The 27,535-nt window shown below is 38.6% G+C and overlaps 3 protein-coding genes across 12 annotated transcripts in view; 1 reads left to right on the top strand and 2 right to left on the bottom strand.

The window, feature by feature from the left end:
- The window catches only part of LOC136677178 (adenylate kinase 8-like), a 29,721-nt gene extending 27,145 nt beyond the window's left edge, over positions 1-2,576 (bottom strand). For 2 of the 6 annotated variants that reach the window (XM_066654622.1, XM_066654621.1), the window contains exons 1-2: positions 2,440-2,576; positions 56-161 (exon numbers count right to left, since the gene is read on the bottom strand). The gene's annotated coding sequence lies outside the window, so the exon portion shown is untranslated. Of the gene's footprint in view, positions 1-55; positions 162-787; positions 857-890; positions 937-2,439 lie in introns of those variants that run through there. The other 4 variants (XM_066654623.1, XM_066654625.1, XM_066654626.1 and 1 more) reach the window with 4 other exon arrangements.
- A 1,372-nt stretch (positions 2,577-3,948) lies between these two features.
- Positions 3,949-7,527, top strand: LOC136677510 (sperm acrosome-associated protein 9-like). Of its 2 annotated transcripts, none has more exons than XM_066655075.1 (4): positions 3,949-4,037; positions 4,717-4,883; positions 6,146-6,348; positions 6,669-7,527. In XM_066655075.1, the coding sequence occupies exons 2-4, from the start codon at positions 4,740-4,742 to the stop codon at positions 7,012-7,014; spliced, it is 693 nt and encodes a 230-aa protein (XP_066511172.1). In that variant the 5' UTR covers positions 3,949-4,037; positions 4,717-4,739; the 3' UTR covers positions 7,015-7,527. The 2 variants fall into 2 exon arrangements, with proteins under 2 accessions (XP_066511172.1, XP_066511173.1); XM_066655076.1 differs by having other exon boundaries at positions 3,962-4,037; positions 4,697-4,883.
- An 86-nt stretch (positions 7,528-7,613) lies between these two features.
- LOC136676647 (hamartin-like) lies at positions 7,614-24,663 on the bottom strand. Of its 4 annotated transcripts, XM_066653785.1 has the most exons (23): positions 24,406-24,663; positions 23,152-23,338; positions 22,424-22,527; positions 22,068-22,220; positions 21,616-21,760; positions 21,297-21,451; positions 21,030-21,103; positions 20,775-20,935; positions 20,476-20,585; positions 16,249-16,411; positions 15,984-16,102; positions 15,767-15,827; positions 15,576-15,659; positions 15,051-15,185; positions 14,684-14,954; positions 13,391-13,461; positions 12,513-12,685; positions 11,970-12,152; positions 11,488-11,598; positions 11,231-11,353; positions 10,737-10,924; positions 10,379-10,543; positions 7,614-10,211 (listed from the first exon to the last, which is right to left on the bottom strand). In XM_066653785.1, the coding sequence occupies exons 2-23, from the start codon at positions 23,258-23,260 to the stop codon at positions 9,725-9,727; spliced, it is 3,345 nt and encodes a 1,114-aa protein (XP_066509882.1). In that variant the 5' UTR covers positions 23,261-23,338; positions 24,406-24,663; the 3' UTR covers positions 7,614-9,724. The 4 variants fall into 4 exon arrangements, with proteins under 4 accessions (XP_066509882.1, XP_066509879.1, XP_066509881.1 ...); XM_066653782.1 differs by having other exon boundaries at positions 14,684-15,185; XM_066653784.1 differs by having other exon boundaries at positions 13,418-13,461; positions 14,684-15,185.
- Between the last annotated feature and the right edge of the window lie 2,872 nt (positions 24,664-27,535).

The following is a 27,535-nucleotide window of genomic DNA, read 5'->3' as shown; positions in this document are numbered from 1 at the left end:
TGGCATTATGTAATTCTACATTTACAGACTGTAGTCCTTCAGTTTTTCTGCATACCTTTGTAGCCTGCTTTCAGACTATCCTTCGATGGTCATGACCCCACAGTACCACCAGAGTGCAGGTATGATTTGGTAGGCTGATGATTCTAAGCTCTGCAATGACACTGATGTTAGGGTTAAAGTCTGCGGGTCTGCAGACGGAGTCATGTCTGTAATTGTACAACTACAATATGCACCTGTATGGTCAGTAGATATGATGAAATGGACAATGAGTGTCTGACATTTATTTATTTATTTATTTATTTATTTTTGGACAGCAAATGTAGCAAGTGCTGATAAACGGCACAAACTAATGGTGCATTGGGGATGTTATAACATCCCCAAACTGTGTTTCATATGTCGTATGTTTGTCTTTTTATATCCAGTCATAAACAACTACTCTAAACTGCGGTCTCCTGACTCACAAAAGGCTCGGAACGTAGTTCAGTGTTGGAAAAAAATTTTTTTCAGTTTAGGGGATGAATAGCACACATGTGAAACTGGCTTATGACTCCAGGTCGATAATACAGGTGCTGGTCATAAAATTAGAATATCATGAAAAAGTTGATTTATTTCAGTAATTCCATTCAAAATGTGAAACTTGTATATTATACTCATTCATTACACACAGACTGATATATTTCAAGTGTTTATTTCTTTTATGTTGATTATTATAACTGACAACTAATTCATTCATTCATTATCTGTAACCACTTATCCAATTCAGGTTCGCGGTGTGTCCAGAGCCTACCTGGAATCATTGGGCGCCAGTCCTTCACAGGGCAACACAGACACACACACACATTCACTCACACCTACGGACACTTTTTTGAGTCACCAATCCACCTACCAACCTGTGTTTTTGGACTTTGGGAGGAAACCGGAGCACCCGGTGGAAACCCACGCGGACACGGGGAGAACACACCAACTCCTCACTGACAGTCACTGACTACTAATGAAAACCCCAAATCCAGTATCTCAGGAAATTAGAATATTGTGAAAAGGTTCAATATTGAAGACACCTGGTGCCACACTCTAATCAGCTAATTAACTCAAAACACCTCCAAAGGCCTTTAAATGGTCTCTCAGTCTATTTCTGTAGGCTACACAATCATGGGGAAGACTGCTGACTTGACAGTTGTCCAAAAGACGATCGTTGACACCTTACACAAGCAGGGCAAGACACAAAAGGTCATTGCTAAAGAGGCTGGCTGTTCACAGAGCTCTGTGTCCAAGCACATTAATAGAGAGGCGAAGGGAAGGAAAAGATGTGGTAGTAAAAAGTGTACAAGCAATAGGGACATCCGCACCCTGGAGAGGATTGTGAAACAAAACCCATTCAAAAATATGGGGGAGATTCACAAAGGCTGGAGTCAGCGCTTCAAGAACCACCATGCACAGACGTATGCAAGACACAGGTTTCAGCTGTCGCATTCCTTGTGTCAAGCCACTCTTGAACAAGAGACAGGACAGTGCCAGAAGCATCTCGCCCCTGGGCTAAAGACAAAAAGTGGTGCTGAGTGGTCCAAAGTTATGTTTTCTGAAGAAAGTAGGTCTCAGAGTCTGGAGGAAGAGAGGTGAGGCACAAAATCCACGTTGCTTGAGGCCCAGTGTAAAGTTTCCACAGTCACTGATGGTTTGGGGTGCCATGTCATCTGCTGGTATTGGTCCACTGTGTTTTCTGAGGTCCTAGGTCAAAGCAGCCGTCTACCAGGAAGTTTTAGAGCACTTCATGCTTCCTGCTGCTGACCAACATTATGGAGATGCAGATTTCATTTTCCAACAGGACTTGGCACCTGCACACAGTGCCAAAGCTACCAGTACCTGGTTTAAAGACCATGGTCTCCCTGTTCTTAATTGGCCAACAAACTCACCTGACCTTAACCCCATAGAAAATCTATGGGGTATTGTGAAGAGGAAGATGCAATATGCCAGACCCAACAATGCAGAAAAGCAGCGGACCACTATCAGAGCAACCTGGGCTCTCATAACACCTGAGCAGTGCCACAGAATGAATCCATGCCACGGCGCACTGCTGAAGTAGTTCAGGCAAAAGGAGCCCCAACTAAGTACTGAGTGCTGTACATTTTCATGTTTGTATTTTTCAGTTGGCCAGCATTTATAAAAATTCTTTTTTTTTGTATTGGTCTTAAGTAATACTCTAATTTTCTGAGATACTGAATTTGGGGTTTTTATAAGTTGTTAGTTATAATCATCAAATTAAAAGAAATAAACACTTGAAATATATCGGTCTGTGTTTAATGAATGAGTATAATAAACCAGTTTAACTTTTTGAATGGAATTACTGAAATAAATCAACTTTTTCATGATATTCTATTTTTATGACCAGCACCTGTATATGTCGAGTTTATGTACACAGTCATTTTGTTTTATTTTACTAACCTTGATTTTGTGTTTTCTTTCAGCAGCGTTGAACGCCCCAGGGATTTCCTCTACTGCAGTGAAATCCGATTGAATTGACGATAACCGATCAAGCCTGCGTTACCAGGCCGCGCGTCTGACCAGTTTCTATAGCTACCGAACAAACCGATCACCACAGTTTTTTTAAAGAGACTGACCACATCCTGTATATCGCTGTAGACAAGCAATATCACTGACGAACACTAGAGGGCGCTCGCCTGAGTGTCCATGAATAACGGCCGAATATAGCAATAAATAAATAAATAAATAAATAAATAATAATGAAAATAAAATATAGTTATAGCCATGTATGGGGGAAATTTTTGTAAATTTTGGAAAGTTAACTTTTTTCCATTAGAAAGTTAATGATAACCTGTGGCAATATTTTCATTTGTCTATACGTGGAAATATTTAAAGCCGCTTAAGTTTTCCTGCTGCTGAGTGCTGACTGGATGGCAAAGAGCCGAGCTCATTGGTCGCTGACGTCATGAATGTCATGACATTACCTAAATTTATTAACAGTACGAAAAGCTATACTCGAAAGCATGTGTCGCGAATAGGCGGCCCGAGTCCGGACCCAGACGCTGTCCTATCCGGACATGGACCTGTAACTGATACACTATTAAGAGCTGTTTAATTTTTAACAGAAAAATGGTGTGACTCCTCTAGTCATTAATGTTAAGTTTTAGCGCTCCAGGAATGTACTAATCGTATATCACACGTGAGGCTACTCAGCCAACCAGATCTGTGCATTATAATGAGCGCTGTGACTCAAATGCACACACAGGACAGGGCTTCAGACACCGCTGTTCTGGGGCCAGTAAAAATAGCCCAAGGGACGTGATAAAAGCTCTTTTGGGACACTTTCAGGAAGACAATTTTGTGTGAAGTAAAACCAGAAACTTTAAAAATAAGGGAACAATTACGGGAACGATTCTCGTTATTATGCTGATTGGCACCCGCCCTCCAGCAACAAGAACCAATCAGATTGCTGGTTTTATAACAGAGTAAGTCAACTGCAACTACAAGTTATTAAGGACTTTATTTACGTGTGTGTGTTTTTTTTCAAAATCAATGTTTTATTTGTACATTTTACTTGAAATTAGAAAAGGGCTTTTTATTTAGAATGTTTGTTATTTATAATATTTATACATTTGTTGAAATATATTGAAATGTAATTGAAAGTGTAATTTGATTTCAGAATTTGTTGTTGACTACATAAAATGTTACACAAGGCTACTTCAATATGCAGGATATGGCACTGATAGTAATGCAGGTTATACATTATGTTCCTTGGCTTGAGAACATTTTGTCTCACTGGAACTTTTAATTAAGTAATAAATTTTAATTCATTACTTAACCAAATTAATTTTTGTTTTCTGTACTGCGCCCTCTATCGTCAGACTGAGAAAACATCGCCGAGTGGTGTTTCTCCTTTTAGAAAACCTCTGCTTCGGCAATCCCGCATGCGCAGAAAACTTAACGGTTGCTCAGCAACTGCCCAATAACAGTGACGGTAAACGGCTATACAAAACTGCCTGAAGTGTGATTTCTGATTGAAAACACTCGTCGTGAAATAGGTAAAAGAAGTTAAATAATCATTTGTTTTCATAAGTCTGTGTTATCTTAACTGTGATGTCATTTAAGCGCATATGTGTTATTACCTGTAATGTTCTGCTTGCCTGCAGCTGTGAAAGGCTCTGTATTGATATTTTCTATAAGGCTTCATTCAGACAGATTTTGCACCCCCTGGAGTCTGTGAAATTAAAAGGTTGATGCATGAACTACAGCGAAAAATAAGTTAAAGCATATTTGCCGATTATTAGTTCACACGCTATATTTACCACTACTGTGTTTACTATATAGAAAGAAGAACTTTAGCTATAATTTAAACTTATTTTAACGGTTTTAAGAAAGACACATTTGATGTGAGTCAACACATTTAAATAGCAATTTAAACCACCAAGAAGTTGCATGAAGTGCAATTAATCTAAGAAAAAGGATTCAATTTAGAAGAGGCCCCTCACACTGGGGTGATCCATGTTAAAAATAGGTCACAGGCCACTAGGTGTCAGTAAGTAAACAGCTGTTTTATAACATGTGGAAAACATTTTGGAAAAAATAACTCATAGGTGTTGAAAAATGTATTAAATCAAAATGTCATTGAACCAGGGGTGCACAGACTTTTGCATAAAACTAATTCAATTTACTAACAGCTTCCAAATGGTGATTTTAAAAGGTCACAATTCTCATGGACAGGTTTAAATGAGGAAAGTGCCAGAATGAATGAAGTACGTGAAAGACTGCTATCCATTGAGCAGAAACATAAACTGTTCAAGCAGCAGCAGTTTATATTCATTGCAGCACTGGGGAGGTCCAGAGAACAAGCTCGTGAAAAAGCTGAGCCAGTGTCTTCAGTAGCTCAGGTACACCACACTTGAAGACTTATATCTTACTTTTGAATTGTTGCCTCATGGTTGTCGGTGCCGTTGTCCTAAATGTTGGACTGTGCTACTGAATGAGAATATTCATTAGTTGTTTGGATTGGTTTTATTTCTAGTGATTAAACATTTGTTATCGTCTGCTGTCCTAATGTTTTTTAATGTCTGTCGGCCCACCATGATTTATTAACCCTTGGGGATAAATAAAGTATATTCAGTTCAATTAAATTAAATTACGACACCTACTTAAACTTTTCTTTAATCAACCAGAAGTAGTAATACACCTTAAATCCTTGTTCACACAAAATTATTGTTACTTTTGTGAAATACTGACTCAAGTAAAAGTAAAATCATGTTCCTAAAACAAACTTGTGAAGTACAAAACTAACAGAACAAAGCACAAATTAAGGGGCAATCCAGTTTAAGATTAGAATTTAGTTAGGGTGACCAGACGTCTTCTTTTACCCGGACATGTCCTCTTTTTTAGACTTAAAAAAACGTCCGGGCGGAATTTCACAAAATTTCGGGATTTTGTTTTTCTAGAACTTTCATAGAATTTCGAGATGCGTTTCTTTCACAAACTAGTCCCGCCCTCCCCTACTCCGATTGGTTCGCTTGATTGAGAAAGGGGAGTGGTGAAGTAGCCTAAAATCTTCGGATTGGACGGTCTGACTGTAGAGCTACCGTGATTGGTCGATAACCTTCTCTGTAAACATTTATTGGTCAGTCTGCACATCAGTAGTCGTCGTAGCCCCCTCCCCAAGAGACGTATCCTCTTTTTTTACCATCTCAGACCCGGTCACCCTAGTTTAGTGCATTGTCATATTATATATGGTTCTTTTCTGCAGACCATTAATACAATCATTATTCTCTTTATTTCGCTTTCACCACTAACCATTTATTCCTTCATATTCTGTAACCGCTCCATAATGATTTGGGTTGTGGTGGGTCTATGGTCAGGATGCCAGTGCATTGCAAAGCATAGCCCCTGATCAAAAACAATTCCGACTAGCTGTTCTCTTGTCTCCACATGGAGGCAGTTCCTCTCAGCCTTATATGACATAATCAGACAAGAGTTTTAGTCTTTGTGCTAGGATATTATTGTGGCACAACTGAAGGCAGCAAGATGAGGCAATGGTTCAGAGATTTCTCAGGAATGTACAAACCAGTCAATGTTTTACCTGAGCATATTATTATGTAAATGTAGCTGGTTGCTTTTTCTCAAATTAAAAACTTTCTCTATGCAGGTGCAAAAATATATGACCCACCACTGCAGCAATGCAACAGACAGGCGGATCTTCTCACTCTTTCTTGACATCATGGCACATCTTGAGGCAGTATTAAAGCTGGTAGAGTCCACATCGTCTACACTAAACCACTCAAGTGAAGCTCTGGAGACTTGCAAGAAACTTCTCAGCTCAAACTGCAACATCAGCCAGCTACAGGCTCAGTTATGTGGTGATCTGTTAATTTCTCAACATTAAATAAAATCACTTACTGGGGCTCACACATTACAGTGCTCACACATTCAGTTTATTTCAGTCATTTAAAAATAAATAAATAAATACCTTTAAAAAAATGCTGATCAGGCAAGTGATGTTTGAAAAGTCTAATAGATTCTATTCCTCGTAGTGCCCTTGCAAACCTGCTACAATACTGAAAGTGGGGGGTTAATTTCTCTATATATTTATATACATTTTTTACATTAATCTTAATTATTTAATAATTTTAGGATGTGTTACTAACTTCTGTTTAATGCCCTCCTTGCAGATACCCACATGATGAGATAAACCGGCTGAGCTGCAATGAAGCAAGGAACTACTATGGTGGTGTAGTGAGTGTGATTCCCTTGGCTCTAGACCTGCTGAAAGTGATCAGCTTTGAGCTAACAAGAGCTGCTGACCAAGCCCTGCCTTCTACACCAAAAACTACAAACAGCCTTCCACAGCCAACAGCAGCTGTAGCCAGTAATGCAGAAAGCACTCATGAAGAGCAGAGCAAGCAAAGTACTTGCACCTCTAAAATCTCAAAATCTGCAAAGGTTACATGTAAAAGTAGAGGGGAATGGCATGCAGGGAAACCTGCCTGGAGACCACCAGGTCGCACAAGAAAATGAAATCAACATCAGCATTTTTATTTAGAAATTGGTTCGCGTTAAAGCATACTGTAACACTTTTCTTTCTAATCAAGTGTTATACAGTGGAACCTCTACTAACGAACGCCTATACTAACGAACTTTCCAAGATACGAACCGGGCATTTGAATATTTTTTGCCTCCGCGAGTCTCTCAGCGCACCCAGACTTGAGTGAGCTTCTAAGATTAGCAAATTGTAGTTTTAACAATTTAGCATTAGTGTAAATAGCAGACATCGAAATTCGTGCTAAGTTAAGTCATATCTACGCTTCGTCTCCCCCCATTCACCCACCTACTCTCCGTTATTCCACCCACCCCCCACCTCCTGTCATACAGCCAGTGCCTGTGTTACTCCTCCAGCCAGTCTTCAAGGTAGCGATGTGTAACCACTTAAAAATGTATTTCTTTTTTATTACTGTTACCACTGTATCTCTCTTATTTTTACTAATTTGAGAGTTTTGTAACATATATCAGTGCAATGAATGAATGTTTATTACCAGTAAGATTATGTATTAATAAGTGTTAAAATTCAATTAAACATTATTAAAAAGGAAATCAAACAATGAGGTAAAAATGTGCAAAACATATATTTTTATTTTTCTTGATCATAGCTTAACAATTAGAACACCTTTTCTCTGTGTGTTTTCAGAATCAATACTTTTTGAACAGAGTCCCTGAGGACAACTGACTCCACTCCAGATTACAGTCAAACTGTACCATAGTTGTAGAATTTGGCCTCTGGGGCGAGGAGAGATGTCCTATTCTTATTAAGGCATTTTGTGAACTATATAAATCACACAAATGTCAGGGAGGGATTTGCTCGCAAAACAAGCAGTAAAAACTTTTAAGGATACATTTCATTAAAATGAAACATAAGCTGCAAAGTTTGTAATTGTGAACAGGTGCAACAATGGGAATTGGCAGATACTTTTCATCCACTGGGAGCACTCCCAAAGAGTAAATGCACAGCTAAAAATCCTAGGCCAAGACTAGGTTCAAACAGCCCACAATTGCCATAACATCATTATCACTGCATATCTGAGGCATTTCCCCTCAGTTACAGGCTACAACTGTGCTATTTTAAGCAGTGTTTCACTTTTGCTTTCTACCCGTGATCACACTGCTGCTAAACATATTTTGCTTCAAACAGCAGGGTACGTAGATCTGAATCCCAAAAGATATTCTAGCTTTAATTTGGCTAGAAGGAATATTTTATTTTGGCGACCAACAGGCTATTCTGCCTACAAGACTTTCAACTTATAATAGAAAGGATAAAAAGAAATGTGGAAAATACCTCCTGACATTAGTTCATTTACTATAGAGCTTAGATTTCCGGTGTAAGATCTTCTATTAAGTTTTAGTGTATTTGACGTAGCTGTAGTCTACATTGTTACCACGGAACATTCACATTTCACATACATTCTGAGCAGCGATGGTTTTCTCATTATGCAACTGTGGTAACTGTAAAATCTAACAGCTGAGACCTATTTCAGTGTAGAGTCTGGATGGGTCAAATCTGAGGCACAACATTTTTGCAGAAGGAACTGAACAGCAGCATAGCTCATGTGCAGCAAGACTTTGACGTATCTTGCCAAGCAGCGAAAACACCTATGTGGCTTCATCTCTCATGCTTTTGAGCAGGCATGAAGTCTAATGCTAAGAAAAGTATTGCACTGGTGACTGGGCTCTGCAATCCCAGTACTAAACTGAATTCATAAAAATAATATCTCTATCGTTTAACACTTGCTTCATCTTTTCCTTTATGGGCAAATCACAATAAGCAAGGCTATGACATCATACAGATCGGACTAGGTTTTGCAACACAACGTATGATTTCCTCCTACCTATCTAAATAGCTCCTTTTTGTTTGCTTTTTCTTTCAGATTTTTTAGTTTCTTTGGGCTTTATCTGAAGATGCACAGACTATTTACAGTGCTCAATTTGTAGGGCAAAAATAAGCTATTGCACTGCTTCTTTTGCAACTAATGAGTCAGAGAAGCTTAGGATAATTAACAACATATCCATGTGCTTAGTCTAACCATAATTCAAGAGGCCCTTTTGACTTGACCACTTTAAAAAGGGCCCATAATCCAACTCTGCAGTTACAAATACAATCTTGATGTGATAGGTTTGCTGGGGAAAAACAATGCAGGACCAAACGCAATCCACCATTACCGCTTGGTTTCTAATATTTTTGTAACTTAAACACAAATCAGATAATATAGTCCACCAATTAACTCCTGGTTAGGCAAAAGCCAAAAATTCTCATTAATACAACAGGTAACTGCTCTGATTTCATACTGCGGTGGTTTCGAGACTGTTTAAAGGTGGATGGATTGGTTAAAGCCACAGTCAGTATGTTCCAGGCTTTAAATGACATAATATCATTCAATTTAGTTTACATACATTCTAAAGGAAAAGAAAAAGTGCAGAACTCTAACTACAGTAAACTGAAGCTCTAAACAAAAGCCATTCCTAAACATACTGACAGCAGCTTTAAGCCCTAAGTGTACAGGTTTATTTATTAAATTTTTGGCCATTTTTGCGATACAATAGAGCATTTAAAATTTACCTAAAACATTGTAGTTCACTCTTGTTAAAATAAAGAGTGCTGTTGAATTATCTCACTCTATCTTGTGTTGCAAGCGTTAGTCTTGCTAACACAGCCTCTTAACTCCCCTTAAGTCTCCTCCTAATGGGTCTCATTGTAGTCCATGATTCTCAAGTCTTGCTGTCTTCGTCTCTGGATGTTGTAAGCCCGGGCTCTGGGGCGATCCACAGGCTGGACGTCAGGAGGCTCTGACAGGGTAGCATTAGATAACGTGCCCTCAGTGTTCTGGGCAAGTTGGGGTTTTTCTGCAGACTCTGAGCTGTGTTCCTGCAGACCATGGGATAAGCTAGTGAGGGGCCCTTCCTCATACCTGCTTTTGTTCTTATTCAGCAGCTCTTGGTTGTGAATTCCCAGGAAGCTGTGAGCACTGGGACAGGAGCCTGCATCCAGTGGGGTGGTGCAGGACAGGACAGACAGGTCGTCTTCCTGACTGCCGTTAAGCAGTATAGTGGATGGTGGAGATCCTGGAGAGAGCTCACCATTGACACACGTGTATGAACTCTGTTCTTTCTTGTTTGGTTCAGAGATTTGGGCTGGTGTGAAAGGGCCTGTGTTATTGCCATTTGGGCTGAACAAGAAATAAATGGACATGACCTTAAATTAATTAGTTAGTTAAAACTTCACAATTTCAAATCATTACAGGGATTCAAATACAATATATAAAAATAATATATTAAAATAATATGCCAATTAAATGTAAAATGAAAAAAAAATTGTGTTGAAAAGGTAGCTCACCTCTTGTTTGAAGGGATGCTGGGCTCAATAGTGCCCCCTGCTGGTGAACCTTTGGAAAAATTGTTAATCTCAAGCTGGCTGTAGAGCTGAAGCAGTTCTGATTGCAGTGCCTGTGTCACATGCTTTTGGGCCAGATACCTGTTCTCCGAAGCTTGTAGCTGCCCCCTACAGGAGAAAATACGCAAGTGCACATTTTTTTCAAGCCACAAATCATCAAGAGGAATTTCTACATTTATAAATAGACAAGGCAATCTTATACACTGCATGTTCAGAGGTGTCCTGCATGATAGTAAAGTAATCATATTAAGCAACCTTTACGATCAATACTATACTGTGACTCTCAGAAAGGAGCATATACTTGGCCTGGGTTTTGACATTTTCCAGCAATTTCTTCTGCTCCAGTATGAGGTGTTCTTTCTTGGTGAGCTGGCCCTCCAGGTCTGTGATGCGTTGCTGAGCTGCCTCCAGCCTCTGAGTCTGCTGTGTGGAGCTCTGCCTCAAACGCTCAACCTCTCGCAGAGAACATGCCTGAAGCATTTTCTGCTCCTACATTTCACAGAGAATGCAACAAAATATATCCTATATCAAAATCCCAGAAGCAAATGCACAAATATTATATAGGATTCTTAACAACAGCATTAAACATATGACAAAAAGAAAACTGAACAGGCAAAAATTAGATTGCTTTAAACTGTAGTTTAAATGCAGATGCACATGGACAATCATACAAGCATCAAAACAAACAGCACACATCTTAATCTTAAATAATTTCAACATGGTTCCAGTAAATTGGTGATAGAATTATCAATTATAAATTGTGATTTTACCACATAAGAGATATTCCATAATCACCTTATCTGCCTCAGGTCCTAATCGCTGGATTTCCTCCACACACAGTTTGTTGGCTTCCCCTAGGAGCAACAGCTGTTTGTTCAAGAAGGCCATCTGTTGCTCCATGCATTCACTGTTGTCAAGCTTCAGTGTGTTTAAGACAAATAAAATGAATTGCATTGAAGAAAATTACTACACAGAGCCATGTGTAATCTTATTTACATGCAGTCAGATAAAGTTGCTGATTTTGGAGACAGCAGTCTCAAAGTTCATCTCACCTTGATAGACAGCTGGCTGAGCAGGTGTCCTGTATTGCACAATTTATTATTGGCTCTCTGCAGATCTGCCTCCATCTCACCCATTGTTTTCTGGCTCTCCTGCAAGTCACTCTGAAAAAATAGGTGTGCCACATTTACTCCATGAAACAGACAATCAACACAGAGGGATTTAACCTTTGATTTTGCTTCTTAGGTTAGATCCATTTTAAAAATCAGAAGGCGTTCTGAGTTTGGCTATTATTATCAACATTCTTAGGTGTAGTCAATCAGCCAAAAGATGCCTGGTGCCCAAATTTTGCTTCTTTATTTTTGCAAAAAAACAACAAATCTAAGGCAGTTTGCCAAACGAAAACTTGTAAATCACTAATTATTACTCTGTAAAATGTATGCCTAAATGGTCTCTAATTTTACAACTACTTTGTGTTGGCTTGTGCACTGTCAGCTGTGTATTCCTAACATTCTTGTTAGTTCTGGTTACTCACCTGAAGTTCCTGAATCTTGGTGTGGTAGTCGTTCCTCTGCTTTTGGAGTTGCTGAAGTTGCTCATGGAGCTGCTGCACCTGCTCCTCATCATTCTGCTGCTGAAGCTTAGAGCGCTGCTGTTCTTCCTGCAGACTGACTCTCAGAGCCTGGATCTCTACCTCCTGCAGACGAAGTTGGTCCTTCTGTACAAACACACATGCAACTCTACATTTGTAAAGGCACTAAACAACCCATGAAAAAAATCTCTATTTTAATTCTCTTATTTTATAAGAACAGTTTTACAAACGAATCAAATTTATATTTTAACCCATTTCCTCTGCTTTGAGGTCAGTGGTGTCAGCCACTACACTACACCACCCTGTACATATAATGCATTTCAGAAACCATTTAAGTAAGCATGGGTATAACTTTATAATCCATCACAGTTCAGCATGAATGGATGTTAATTTACAGTAAACAAAAAAAAGTAATGTGAAAGAAATTACCAAGCATATGGTTAGAAACATTGATATGTTTCAACGTAATAACTCTGAGGTTTTTACCATGGAGTTGTTCTGCTCCTCCAGTGCGGTGGCATTGATGACACGGCGGAGGAGGCGCCGATTGCGCAGTGCATGCTGCTCTCTCTTGTGCCTCTCATAAAGCAGCTGGTTATGTAGTAGAAGCAGCTGACTGCGCAGCAAAGCTAGTTCATCTGGAGTTCCTGGGCTTACACCTGCAAAATACCCACCTGCCTTAGCATCACAAACTCTGCTAGTTTTTGTTAAGTTCATGTGTATATATAGCTGGGATTAAAACCTGATCTAAGGCATAAATATGGGAGGCTACCAAATTACAACTTAATTCCTGCTGTTAAACATGTATTTAAGGTAATGTGCAGGTTAAAATACATACCCCATTTCCAATAAAGCTCAAAACAAATATTTACTACTACCAGTTTAGTTATGTTCTCTCAATTTACTCCAATAGCCACTAGCTACATTCCACATTTCAAAATGTGTGTCTATTACAAACTTACTGGGAACAGCATGTGAAAAAAATGTGATACTGCATTATCAGACAAAATAAAAGCACCTGATAGGACCTGCTGGATGCTCAATACTAGGTAGACGCTATGTATTAAATTGAAATTAATTAACTTTGGACTGGTGCAGAAACACATCACAGGCACATCCCTATTTTGTAAGCTCACTGCAGCATAGAAAGTATACACTACTGATAATCAGGTACAAATGACATCTATCATTAAAAACATAAACCAAGCAAAAAATATGATGATTCATTGTTAAAGACAGACAAAAATAGAGAATTGAAAAAAAACATACAAAGAGAAAAGCAGGAAAGGCCCAAATGACAGTTTGGAGGACAGAGTCTTCTTGACAGTATGCACAGTCTATTTTTACATTAGATTACTAAATACCTTTTCCTTTAGTGCTATGATGTTTACCTCCAGAATGTGTCTCGGATGACTGGCTGGATAGAGAAGGAGACCTAAAAGACAGCAAATATTTTTTGGTCTCTGTTTGAACAAAATTAATAAGAATTCCATGCACAATAGGAAATAGCTTTATAATTAGAACCTATGAAGTCATGTTCATGTTTTCTTCATCCTACGAAATATATTTAGAATGAAAGGGACAACATAAGCACCTCAACTGTAAAATATGTTGACCCCCCCCATTTTTATGTATTTAAACTGGATTTAAGATTTTTTTATTCAACATTAACACCAGTGAAATAAAAATATTTTTTTACAAAAACATGATTTGGAAGTTTTTTCTTCTCAAACTTTTATTCTTTTAGTTGTTTATGACTGTTGATGTAAGAAATGTCTCTCAATTTATATTAGAAGCCTCCTGTTTAACCATTCATTAAAGTTATGTGACATGATGACACAGAGTATTTGGGTCAGGGTTAAACATAACGTGAAACAGCAGTGAGACATGCTCGTGCACACATACGCAAACTCTGGTGCACACCCTCACCCGCACCAACTCGCTAGCAGTGAGCCGCTCACAGTGCCCAGGGAGAGCATTCATCTTTCACACAAAATGCTAGTAATCAGGAAGCAACGTGAGTGTATAGTTTTGGGGCCAGGGGAAAAAAACTGTGCATTTTTACTTTTCAAAGGAGGTTTACAGTCAGATGTTTTGTGTTGCTACTGGCAGAAGTTTTAAAATGTGCCTGAGGTGGTGATGAGGCAGGACTAAACAGCCTCTGACATGTATTTACAGCTGTATCTAAACAAGTTTGAAGTTTATTAAAGTACTAAAGAATATTAGACTACTACAGGAAAGCTTGATTATGATGAAAACATCATACAATTAAATTCAGTAAAGATATTTTTAGTACTGTTCGCTATGCTAAAATTACTTACCAACTAACTGGACTTTGTGATGGCCCTTCAGTGTCCATTCACTACACTAGATATAGGTTTGAATGGCTAAATTCTGAATGGTCCAGGTTCAGAAAATCAATACATTCAGTGTGGGTCATTTTAATGGAACATTATCTGTGCTAGTAAATGTTATGTTTAGGTAGCACTTTTCTGTAAAATGAGTTGGGACAATTACGTTACGACAGACAGCAGCCATTCCCCCAGAACCCAAAGGAGTGAGAAGACATGGAGCTAAAAGGCCTCTGGTGTTGCTCTTTAACAGTGTTTTTATTGGAAACTATTCATAAATACAGTCCATAGACCTTTACCACTTACCTCTTCAACACTCTGTCATGAATGTCATGACCCTGAAGAATGAGGCGATCCAGCACCTCCAGAGGTGATGTAGCAGATAGATCCTCTCCCTCTAGTTCTTCTCTTTGCTCCTGCTGCCCTCCAGAATTTAGCTGGGCCTCTGCTGTCTTCTTTTCCATAAACAGAGAGGCCAGCCTGGGCAAGGCCAAGTCAAATAGCGGCTCGTAGGGACAGGACCCCTTGGACAGCTCCGCTGCAATTTCTTCAGCAGCACAAGGGCTGTAGGGGTTCTCTATAGGAGTGAAACAGGGCCATAAGGACATTGGAGTCTGCTGATCCACTCCTTCAGCTGCATTTGCTGCTCTGTCCGGTGTGGAAGCCAGATTACCTGGCAGACCATCATGGCTGGGGTTTAAGAGGAGGGGAGCATCAGTGGTGCTAGAGAGAGATTGCAATCCTTGTGAGGGGAGGGGGTCCACATTGCCTTTGGTTAGTGTCCGCAACTCTGCCTCTGTGATGGCATCTGAGGTGCAAACAAGGTGAACATATAAAGGAAGGATTACAGGTTACAGAGCTGAGCACAACACGACTTTAAACAATATAGATTTTTAACAAAACTTTAACAATATTCCTGCATAATTAAGTCTTATTTTGACATGGAATACAAACTGTTTAACTTGGGTTTCAGTCTCGCTCTCAACAAAATGAATACACTAAAGTAAACAAGAAGGTACCCTTTATATCCTAACACATACCACTTGCTGACATAATCCAGCACTTATATGTATAATTATGAACTGGTGTCTGTATAAATGATTAAATATATATTTATCAAAACATATCAATTTATCATTATCAACGTATTTTGCTACAATTTTAATCGCAATGTAACCTGTAGTATTTCTATCCTTACCTTCTTCTCTGTCTCCCTCTGTCCTCTTCACAAAATCTGAAAGCTCATTCAGTGTAATAGGATGCAAATCACCACCTCCACACCCTGAGAAACAGCAATTTTAAGTCCATAAAACATTGGTATTTTTGCAAAACCACTGACATAAAATTAAATTACAACAAAACAAAATGAATTAGGAAGGTGCAGGATACCTTCGATGTTGATATTTGTTGGTGTGCATTTTTTAGACTCTTTGATTGGGTCCTGGTTTGCCTGGGTGAATTCATGTAGTGTCAGGAATGGTCATTTAAACGTTAAAAAAAAATGTATAAGCAAGCAAGCAAACAAACAAAATGAGTGAGAGTAATGACAGAATAGTCTTAAAATTCACATTAACATAACAATAAATTATTCCATATGATCTTATACCTTTGCAGTAGGAAATGTAGTGCTGGTGTTTTGAACAGTGTGCTCAAGCTCCTCGGAGAGTGAAGGGAGAGGAGAGGACCCCGAGGGTGTTGAGGCAGATGGAGTCCACTTTCCATCCACTGTGGAAGATATATTACTCAACATTAACCTCCAGCAAACATAGCCTTAGAGCACACAAACACTAAAGCCTCATATATTTGAATTTTAACCAGAGGAAGTGGCGTAAACAACCACCAAATTTCACAATATTTATTTGTTCTCCAACCTTGTGTGCCGGGGACTCGTCCAGAGAGGTGTGAGGCACTGTGTGAGAGATCAGAGACAGTAGTGGGAGACATTCCTCTAGAGCTGGAAGGTGTACTCATTCCACAGACAGAGGAAGGGCTCCACAAGACATCCTTCATCCCTGAGGTTGTCACCTCATTACCCTGTCATACAAAACACAGCCAAATCAGATATGTCCTAGTTTATAATAGCATTTACTTTTGCTAAAACTGCACATTTTTGGAAAATTGCAGAGATGGACAATACCAGCTATGTAGTCTTAGTAAGGCCATATGTACAGTTGCATTATTTGAACGTCAAAGTTTGAGGTCAAAATAATTCTGTTGTTAAGATGCATTCAGTGTGATCTAACATAAAATTGTTCATTAAAAAAAATACAAAAATTACTGTCTATGACTGGGCAATAAAACAACAGCAATTTGTATTGCAATAGATAACTCATCGATTACGTTAAGAAAAATAATTGATTGAATATACTTAAATGCCTTAAATATAAAGTGCCAGGAAAACACATAAGGATTTGGCTTTATGATCACAACCCAATCATAATCCTGCCCTGGCTCTTAAACCTTGGATTAGATCCCTTCATACTGAAATGTGCTACAAGTGACATACAAGCAGCCAATGGAGCATTCTGTGGTTAAAAGCACTGGTCAGATCACCTGTTGGGAAGTTTTTAATCAGAATGTGCACTACCCTGACCAAAAGCAGTAATATAATGCTGCATACTGGTTCATGGTGTATAAAGTATGGATAATTGGTGTGTTTGTCTGCAGTGAAGTGATCGGTCTGGAGCTTCAACCTTCAATTGAATTTAGCAGTTAGCAAATTATTAGTCTCGCATTGCCAGATTCTCTAGGGAGAGTGTGGTACATATCAGCACTTATTATGGCCAAGAACTACACACTACAGAAGGAAAAAAATCTAACTGACACACAAAAGGACAAATCACAAGTTTGCTGTTTTGGCATGACAGGTGGAGGCACTCTTTCACATTGGACTAGTACCATAGCCAGTACACAATGATACAAAGAATTGTGTCTACATGGAGGTACAGATCCTGAAGCGGGCGGAATGGTGGCTTTGTGGTTAGCATGTTTTCTTCGTGTCTGCGTGGGTTTTCTCCAGGGTCTTTGGTTTCCTCCCATAGTCCAAAAACATGGTCGAGGTTAGGTGAATTGCCTTCCATAATAACTGTCCTGGTGTGAGTGAATGTGTGCATGCCCAGATATGGACTGGCACTCTATCCTAGGTGAAACGCTATTGCCCGATGCACTCCTCCAGATGGACGGTCGTTCCTAGTTGAGAGTACACTGTGTGCATGGATTGAGTGTTGAATAGAATAACATTCTAAGCAGCGTTGATTGTAAAGCATCCTTGGTTATCTGGAAAAGTGCTATAGTGATAAATAAAATAAAAATCCTGACAGTGAGGCCAGATTAATATACTGAGGGTATCAGAGACTCTGTCTACTTGTGGGTGAAGCATCTGTGGCTGAGACTAGCAAATTATTAAAGAAAAAACAATTAAGCCCCATAATAACACAGAGGCCACTATACAGTGCTACATGCTAAACAACATCATTACAGTGTCTGTAATTGGCTAAGTTAAGTACAATTAAGCGACTGCGAGTTCAGTTTGAGCAACCAAAGGGCAAACTAACCGATGAGCATCAGCCAAAAAAAAAAACCAGACATAAATATGATTATACAGTATCCCAACAGACCGCTTTAACATGATATCTGTTTATGTACAGCTAGAGTGGAAGAACTGGTCATGAAATGGCTCTGCTTGTATATACACACTGCTAAATGTAGCATTATTACTCTCCAGAGCAAAGCCTGCACATTGAACTGTGGAGATGATGTATTCAGATACAGATCAGATTTTTTTTTTTTTTTAAATGGCAAGAGAATTATATTAGTTTTTCACTATCTGGGCAGGATAATCAAAATATAAATTTATATCGGTCAAGTGAGATTTTCCTTGCAAACTCTGTGTGTGATTATTATCCTTTACATTTATCCAGAGGGACTTCAAATTCAAATTTGTATTGTTCTGATAATGTCCAATGTTCTGATAAATATTTAAACATTTTTAATAATGACATTAAAAGCATTCACATTTAAAACCTTTATGTACTCTACAATTTTTAGACATTTTCTTAAATAACTGAAGCTGTTACAAAATTTTATATTGAGATAATTATTAATATAGAAAAAAATTATCTTACAGTCATGGTGAAAGGGAATTTTTAAATAGTGGTAGTGCTTTTTAGCTAATATTTTGCCTTGTATATATCCCTCTTATATGAAAGGACTTTATAAATATTAAGGCCAAAATTTATCAATACTATCATAAAAGAATATCTCAGGCATTAGGCAACATATTCATGGTTTTTGTTAATAACTTTGTTAGGAGGTTTTCAGGGGTAATGAAAGGTGACATATTCTAACGATTGTCCACAAGATACACCAGTTCCCTGGGGTTTTAATAAAACATCTGCGACATGCTTTCATCAACATACCACAGAACCGCTTCCCCCATCTAACCAGCCATATTCAGAATGGCTAGTTTCAGAAATTGGCCAATTATTCACAAGTACATGCTACACAACTAGTTGTCAGATTGCTGTGCCTTTCACACTACACAACTTGTTTTCTTATAATCAGTATTCTTTCAAATTTTCTGGCTTCCACACCACATGACTGATTGACGACACGGGGATACAAATTACAAGATCTTTTACCAGGAGAAACCCCCAACGACTCTCTATGGTTATTAGTGATGAATTAGCACATAATGATCACATGTAACTGGTGGCCCTAAGCATGCATTAACGGTGCCAGTGGGGCTAGGTACAGCCTTAGTCACCAGAGAGGCCAGTGTGCTTTTTCGAGTTGCACATAGTTGGATATTTTTGCCATGAAAACAAACCTGTCTGCTTGTATTACTGAAAAGCCTGCACATTTGCATGCGTTTCCTCATATAAACTATACTATAGTTCAAGAGGATTTATTGTTATTTTAACTACATTCCAGTACACAGTGAAACACAACAATGTTCAAAATTCAGAACCTTGGGTGCAAAACCCAAGAACAGACAATAGAATGCAATAATTATGAAGAAGTTAAAATAAATACAGAACGGGACCGATAAACCTAGCACAAACAGTGTAGTTATATTATTTCTTTCCCCTGAGCCCAGCTTTGGTGATCTTATTGGCTGAAGGTCATCTCTGCACTAGTGGAGCTAGAGTTATCAACAGGTCCAGATTTCAAACCTGCTACATATTTGTCAGGTGTCTGTGAGGCATCAGTGATCACTCTGCAAGCTCTCAGATCATGTCTTTCAGTAGTTCACACATAGGACCTGTGCCAGCACCAAGTGAAAAGCATGAGGGTTTGATATGCAATCTCCAAAATGTCAGTGACTGGAAAATCAGGGGTAAAAAAAATTAAATAATAATAAAAAAAAAAAAGTGTGAACCTGGCATGTGTGACAACGAGCCACATCCAGTACACACACTGAGAATCTTCATTTAGGTATGGTTCAATTGTTTTCTTCTCTGCACATTTTTGTCAGTTGTGTGCAGTTCTCTTTTCTCAACTTTTGCTCAGTTTTCTCATCTATCCACTGTGGTCATTTCTGTTTTACACAGTTTAACCCCAACTTTGTTCACACGAATGTGGGTCCCACACTGTGATTGGAGATACTCAGAGAAAGAAGCATTATAATTCTGAAGTGCCTGCTCTTGACTTAGGAAATGGAGCAAAATCCAATTAGCTCATTTTATCCCATGTTTGCTGGCATAGATAATCCAAAAATAAAGACTTTGGGTGTTTTTTTTTTTTAGAATTTGTGAGTTGTTTGGCTCCAGGTCCTCAAATTAATGTGCATAAGAACTGAAAATGAGAGATTTAAATTGCCTTTAAATTGTCTGTTTTATCAAACAGGTTTTCTGGATATGGATGCCTGGTTCCTATCACAACGTTTGTGAATGATTTTGACTCATCGAATTTCTATAGAGCAGCACATTTATATTTCAAACTTAACTAAAGATTGCCTTTGTTGACATCTCAAGTCCCTCTATAGTAAGTTGTGACACCGTGTGAATATGATAACCATGTCCAGTGTCTGCGTGATTACATTACATGCGTAAACCTTTTACACTGGTAAGTGCAAACACATTTGTGGAACGGCTTACCTGCAGGCAGGGGCTCTGTGGGCTGAGGCATGCATGTTGGGTGACTGTGAGATGGGGTAACGAAAGGGAAAGAGACTGACGAACTGTGGCAATTGAAGTGAAAGAACTCCCTGTATAAAGATAAACAAACAAAGTTTGCATTAAGAAAGCTAAGTTTAGACATCCATGATCAAATCATTTCTGATTCAATTAAATTCCAGGAAAAATTAACCTTGTGGGAAGAGATCCTTAAACGAAATGTATAAATAAAAAAAAATTAAAAAAAATAAATAAATAAAAAAAAATCAGGTCATTCTTACCATGGCTGGAGAGGTCAGAATAGGATCTGCTGCCATCAACAGGGCGCCGCAGTACATGATCAGGCAGAGACGAGTAACCCTCCTCACAAGACGCCTCCTTTGGGTCCAGGGAAACTTTGGCACATTCAATCACAATGTCTTGGGTTTCAAATCTCTTCCACCTGGAAAAGGATGAATAACAAGAAATAAAATTTCAAAAATGCGCCTGTTCAATAGTACATAGACATGATATACCTGGAGAGCATTGATGCTCACCTTATTGGGTCCAGTTCATAGTCTTTGGTTCCAGTGACCAGCTCTGGATGGATCCGTACATGTTGTAACATTGGCTGATAGGGAAAAAATAGTAATAAAACAAAAAGACCTGCCACCACCAACATTAAAAAACCTTAATCATTACATTTTTATGTTAATAGTGATATGCATGGATATTTATTTCAGTTTGATTGGTGATATTTCAGTAATACGTATTCTGCAGAATTTTAATTACCATAAGAGAGAAAAGGGCTTATATCAACTCACCTTAACCACCTGCTCAAAAGTGTCCACATTTTCCCTCATATTATAATGTGCCCGCAGGTAGGACACAAAGTTGCAGGGGTACATGCCATAAAGGCGATGGAAGAGTGAGTAAACACTGGCATGAAGGTGAACTGCATACACTCCCTGAGCATGGCCTATAATAAAAATATTAAATGAAGTCATACTGCATTTTGTATTGTGACCATTATATTAACTTCTGTCAGGCATGCTAAAAGCAGTAGACTGGGACACATTTTGTTGTACATTTAATCATGTTGAATGGCAGTTTTCAATATTTTTCAGGATTATCCTCGCTTACCTGGGTTTCTCTGATTCCAAGCTGCCAATCTTCCAAAGATGTCGAAAAACTCAAAGAGGAGTTGTTTGCTGGTCTGTGGTATCATAGGTAGCAGGATAATCAGCACCAGCACTCCAGTTATAAGAACTACAATATCTGATTCAGTCTGTCAGCAGGCACCAGGGGAAAAAGACCATGAATTAGGTTTTATTTAATTATTAATTTATTTATTTTTGCTTTTTTTTTTTAATCTTAGTCAACCAAGATCACAATTTTTGTTCATTACACAAATGTAAATTTACAGAAATTCATAAAAGCTCTGAGACACGGTAATACAAGACTAATTTCTCTACTAGTGTAATTCATGTTTACATAACCATTGTTAAAATAACCCTCCATATACAGGACATTATGCATTTTCAAAAACTCCCAGTTCAGAATTAGTTCTACTTGGATGGCCTTTCGTACAGTACCTTGAGGCATTTGAGCAGTGAACCGAGCAGAGGGAAGCGAGCGATCTTGTGGATCCATGGCGGCTGCTTGCGAATGACATGGCTCAGGAGGGTGAGGGTTGGTAGTCTGCAGGCCTGCTTGGCCATGCACTCATTCATCTTGTCCAAAAAATGCTTTAGGGTGAAGGAAAACCCATAATGATTAATCTGAGGTTATGACATCAAAGAAAATTGAAAAAATAAGAAGTTTTTAGCTTGAAATATGCCTCTAAATCCAAGAGCTTGAAGGCACAGAACACACTTTTACACCTTTGATACAGTGCATAATACCTCCTCCACACCATCAACCAGTGAGTGAGTACAAAGGGTTTCCTCACCTTGTCGTGAGGCTCCCTGATGGAGGACAAGATGTCGGCAGCCTGAGGAGAGCTGGTTTCCAAATAATAATCCACTAGGCCATTGAGAAGCACCGATCCTTTATCTAGCACACACATACACACACACACATATATATATATATATATAGATATATATAGAGAGAGAGAGAGAGAGAGAGAACATAAGCAAATAACTAACACACAGTCACAAGAAAACTAATTAGCCAAGCTTTAATACTAGTCTAAATACACACACAGTTTCAAATTAGTAAATTCAGCTTAAGTTGCCCTTAGTGCTCACAAATAAGTTCAGCTGTGCCAAAGCATTGCCAACAGGGCAGGATGTTCTGGATCAGCAAATGATGAGTTTGGCCTAAAGACAAAAACTGGCAACAGGGGTACAATGCTTCTCACTACTAGGCTATACAGCAGTGGAGCAGTCTTCTCTGAAATAATGAAGCACAAGTACTTTTGGTTGGTATTTGAGATCCACAACTTTGCAAACAACAATATCTGATCCTACTAATGCACTTGAAGCCGAATGAAAGCAAATCCTCAAAGCAGTGAGAACTGCTGAACAATTAATGCAATCTTTTCCATAAAACCTAGAGGCTTTTACTAGTGCACGAAAAAGAGGACAAACTCAGAGGAAACACTGTATGAGAAAGTTTTTGCAAACTTTAGGAAAAACTGCTAGTGTTAACAAAAGTTGTGTTTAGGTGACAAACCTGTGCTGAGATTCTCCTGTAACAGACTCCTGACCTGATCCAGTTGGTGTAAGTCTGTGGACTCCAAAAAGGGAAGGAGGTCGAACATGTTCGGCTGGTCCTTAGCCATGGCAGTGCTGTGCAGAGGGCAGAACTACAGGCTTTTTCACAGTGTATTCTAAGGCTCCGCTGTGTCAACATTGAGTGCCTGGGACAAAAACAAATTTTTATGAGACGTGAGCCAGTTTAATGCTCCAAGTAATATGACAGACTTCAATTTATGAAAACAGATGTCTGCACCAGTGTGTTTGTGGTTAACTGGTAGTCAAAATTTACATGTTCCAGCCTAGATCTACTCTAAACTAGGGCTGTAAAAATGTGTGGCCTGTGGACCAATGTTGGGCCCTGCAGAAGTTTGATTTGGCTCATCCTAAATTACCTAAACAAGTGAAAACACACATTTTCGTTGTATAGCTTACTAAATTCTTATTTCACGTTTAAGAATTTTAGTCATTTTGGTAACAATATATAATTTACTGCTTTAAAATATTTTGAAATGTATTGCAATGTTGCCTTTGGCCTAAAACAAACCCTGCACGATGGCGCCCCAAAACAAAATAAATTGGGAAAGTTTACAACCCCTTAAATCCTGCGAGATCCCACAAATACATTCTCTCTCATAATAAAATAACTTAATATATTTGACTAGTCTAAGTAAACACTGAAACAAATTCTTTCTTTTTTTCCCTATCACACTGGTTTATTTTAGTATATATTAAACCAGTAACAAGCTGTTAGCTCTACAAGTTTGCATCTTTTCTCGAATTTTCCATTCCACCTTAAATACGACAGCAGTTCGATTCAGAACGCTCTGACGCGTAGCCAGTTACGTTCAGAAGGCTGACTGCTGCGCCATTTAAGGTGGAAAGGAAAATTCAAACAAGGATCTACATTCAGCTTTCTCCTCTCTTTACATAATGCAAGACATTATCAAAATCATAATCGTTGTAATTAGAAAAATACAAGAAACAGATACATTAACAGATGGAAATTGTATGTATTTACATAGCCTTTTGTTTGCAAGGGTGGACAAAATTATGCATAGCCACTGACAGCCAGCAATCACAGCTAATCAGCACGATACAGGTTTAGCTCCAAATAATAATGACACTTTTCTAACAGCTACGTTTACATCCACGTGACACATGTATGATCTATCTCACTTGATTACAATGTACCACCTGCTTTAAAAAGCACTTTATTTGTGTTAGTTACCCTTTAAAAAGTGTGGACCGCCATCTTCGGCACCTCACGACCATCAGCCGTCTGCTTGCGCGGACGAAAGAAAGGAAAAAGTAGTCCGCAAAACCTCCGTGATAAGGTCCCGGGGGCAAGATAAGACACAGCGATCACGGTAACATTGACTGTTACCACCAACGAGTTTTCACCTCTAAGAGAGTCTTCAGCCACAATATCAAAGGATTACGACATCGTGTTCGCTAACGTGAAGGTATGAATAGCAGCGCAATTGCAGCCAGCTTAGACTGGCGAGTGACAGGCGATCACTGCGCATGCGCTGCATAAAAACAAATGACGTCAGTCAAGTTTATATCTCAGCGTAGGGTAGTGATATACACCAGTGTACACTTCTACACTTGATAAGAGGGTCCTTAATATATGGTAGAGGGGAGAGTTTTGTCCCATCGCTGAGAATAGAAGGAATATATATCTGCAGCACTAAATGCAATAATGTTCACATTAGGAATATTCTGAATTTACCTTCTAGAGCAAATACAGTTTGAATAATTTCCCACCCAGACTTATCTCTGTATATTTGAAATACACCTGTAGTGTAGCTTTAAAAATTACATACATTTTTATCTATGTCATTAATAAAATATTTAGATTTTCCTACCAAATGTTAAGAAATGTGGATCTTTGGAACTCTTACTTGAGAAATAACTCCCGAATGTTTTTAGATAAATTACACTTTTTATTTTTTGCCTTTAAGAAACTTGTTGATTAATGATACTTTCATGCTCTTTTTTATTTGGTAACACCAAATATATATATTTAAGGCATGCTTTAAAATTATTGTCCTCCTTAGGGAAATATTTCACCCATATATATCAGGTCTTTTGTGGATCTTTGTGTAGGCCGTGTCTTTAGACGCCTCATGTTAAAATTGAAAACCAAGCTGTGTTGAAATTGTATGTATGCCTTCCTTACATTTGAAGTTCGAAGTTCTAAAATTTCATTAAAAATTACTCTGATCTCAAAATATCACTTACATTTTCATGGTTGTCTTGAATTGAATCTTTTTGCTGGGAGTAACTTATGACGTCCTTCCAACACTGCACAGTGGACAGTGGGTAGGTGAAGACATTATTTTGGCTAATGTACAGGGTTTGGCGTTCTGAAGCATATTCTATCAGCTTGTAAGGTTAGTTTGTCACAGGGGAGGTATACATGGAGAGATAATCAGGTGCTAAGTGTTTTAGCATTTTTGTTGGACAACAAATAGCTAGAGGTTAATGCATTGACCAGTGGCTGTAGTAATAAAATAGTTAGGTTTGTGCGTGAGGGGGAATGTTTTCAACAACTAGCGCAGGCTTCAAATATTTGTAGATGGGGTGAAGCACGATATTGGAAATTGCTGGTGGATGTAGGAAAAAAGCTGCAGGTCCCAGAGTGCATTGTGTTAACTACACTGATGCTAGACATGGGGCTCTACTCTGAAAATTTTGTTTATTTCATAGAGTTAATAGTTTCATTTGAGGATGCAGTAGATAAATCATTTGAAATGAAGAAGCTGAAGTATGCTGATTTGTTATTTATTTATTTATTTATTTATTTTTGCGGCAGGCACATGTAAGAAAGGTGGAGATAGGTGTTAGGGGATTTGCTTTGTAGCCAAGTCTGCCACATGCCTGCTTGTGCAGTTCGGCATTAGGGATCGGAAACTAAAGGCAGCTGTGAAGGAGTTATCAGGACTCCAAAAAGGGGAGGAGGTTGAACACGTTCGGCTGGTCCTTAGCCATGGCAGTGCTGTGCAGAGAGCAGAACTACAGGCTTTTTCACAGTGTATTCTAAGGCTCCGCTGTGTCAACATTGAGTGCCTGGGACAAAAACAAACATTTTTTATGAGACGTGAGCCAGCTTAATGCTCCAAGTAATATGACAGACTTCAGTTTATGAAAACAGATGTCTGCACCAGTGTGTTTTTGGTTAACTGGTAGTCAAAATTTACATGTTCCAGCCTAGATCTACTCTAAACTAGGGCTGTAAAAATGTGTGGCCTGTGGACCAATGATGGTCCTTGCAGAAAATTTGATTTGGCCCATCCTAAATTACCTAAACAAGTGAAAACAAACATTTTCGTTGTATAGCTTACTAAATTCTTATTTCACTTTTAATAGTTTGTCATTTTGGTAACAATATATAATGTAATGCTTTAAAATATTTTGAAATGTATTAGAATGCAGCCTGAAGAATGGCACCCCAAAACAAAATAAATTGGGTTTACAACCCTTTAAACCCTGCAAGATCCCACAAATCCATTCTCTCTCATAATAAATCAAAATAACTAAATATATTTGACCAGTCTAAATAAACACTGAAACAAATTCTTTCTTTTTTTTCCTTATCACACTCTGGTTTATTTTATTATATATCAAATCAGTAACAAGCTGTTAGTTCTAAAAGTTTGCATCTTCTCTTGAGTTTTCCATTTCCAGAAACAGCTGAAAGGTCTAGTCAGTGGACTAGGAGAGCACAGATTACTTGGGTAAATGCACTGTAGAGGTGCTATTGTGATCGTTGGTGATGTAGCATGTAAAGTTCACATGGAACTGGTGGCACTGAGTATGCATTAATGGTGCCAGTGGGGCTAAGTACAGCATAAGTCACCAGTGAGACCAATGTGAATTTACAGCTGTTGATGGTAAAGGGTACACTGTAAAGCTGGCTTGGAGGAGGGTGGGTCTGGGATGCCAGACTTCACTGTTGAGCCTTCTGGAAGAGTTGTGGGCTTAATTCAGCGAAACACCAACGAGAGGGGGTGCCTGCCTGATGACCCCTGTGAAAAGCTAGTGATACTGTGAGTGCTTTGGGTACTCATGGGCTGGGTCATAAAAGGCCACAGCAACCTTAGTGTTGAGGTGTAGGATTCAACAGAAATTTTGTGGCTGGCGTGTGGTGGGCCCTAGGTGATGCTCTAATGAATTGGCATAGGATATTTTACCTTTTTTACCTCTTGTGTATAATTCAACATTTGTTTTTAATTTTGTTTGCCACATTTTTTGCCAAACATGCCAATTTTTGTATGTTAATGTTAAGAGATTTTGTAGCCTGCAAGCAAAAAATTTGGCTTTGTTTATCATGCATTTGAAAATAAGCATATATT

The sequence above is a fragment of the Hoplias malabaricus genome, chromosome X2, assembly GCF_029633855.1.
Source record: "Hoplias malabaricus isolate fHopMal1 chromosome X2, fHopMal1.hap1, whole genome shotgun sequence".
Lineage (NCBI taxonomy): Eukaryota > Metazoa > Chordata > Actinopteri > Characiformes > Erythrinidae > Hoplias > Hoplias malabaricus.
This window is presented reverse-complemented; position numbering and strand designations above follow the sequence as displayed.

Coding starts and splice junctions, on each gene's coding strand:
- LOC136677510 (XM_066655075.1), top strand. CDS start 4,740: ATGAATGAAGTACGTGAAAGACTGCTATCCATTGAGCAGAAACATAAA. Junction 4,884..6,145: donor CAGTGTCTTCAGTAGCTCAG/GTACACCACACT, acceptor TTCTCTATGCAG/GTGCAAAAATATATGACCCA. Junction 6,349..6,668: donor ATCAGCCAGCTACAGGCTCA/GTTATGTGGTGA, acceptor CCCTCCTTGCAG/ATACCCACATGATGAGATAA.
- LOC136676647 (XM_066653782.1), bottom strand. CDS start 23,260: ATGGCTAAGGACCAGCCGAACATGTTCGACCTCCTTCCCTTTTTGGAG. Junction 15,828..15,983: donor CTACATTTCCTACTGCAAAG/GTATAAGATCAT, acceptor GAATTCACCCAG/GCAAACCAGGACCCAATCAA. Junction 10,544..10,736: donor AATGTCAAAACCCAGGCCAA/GTATATGCTCCT, acceptor TTTCTCCTGTAG/GGGGCAGCTACAAGCTTCGG.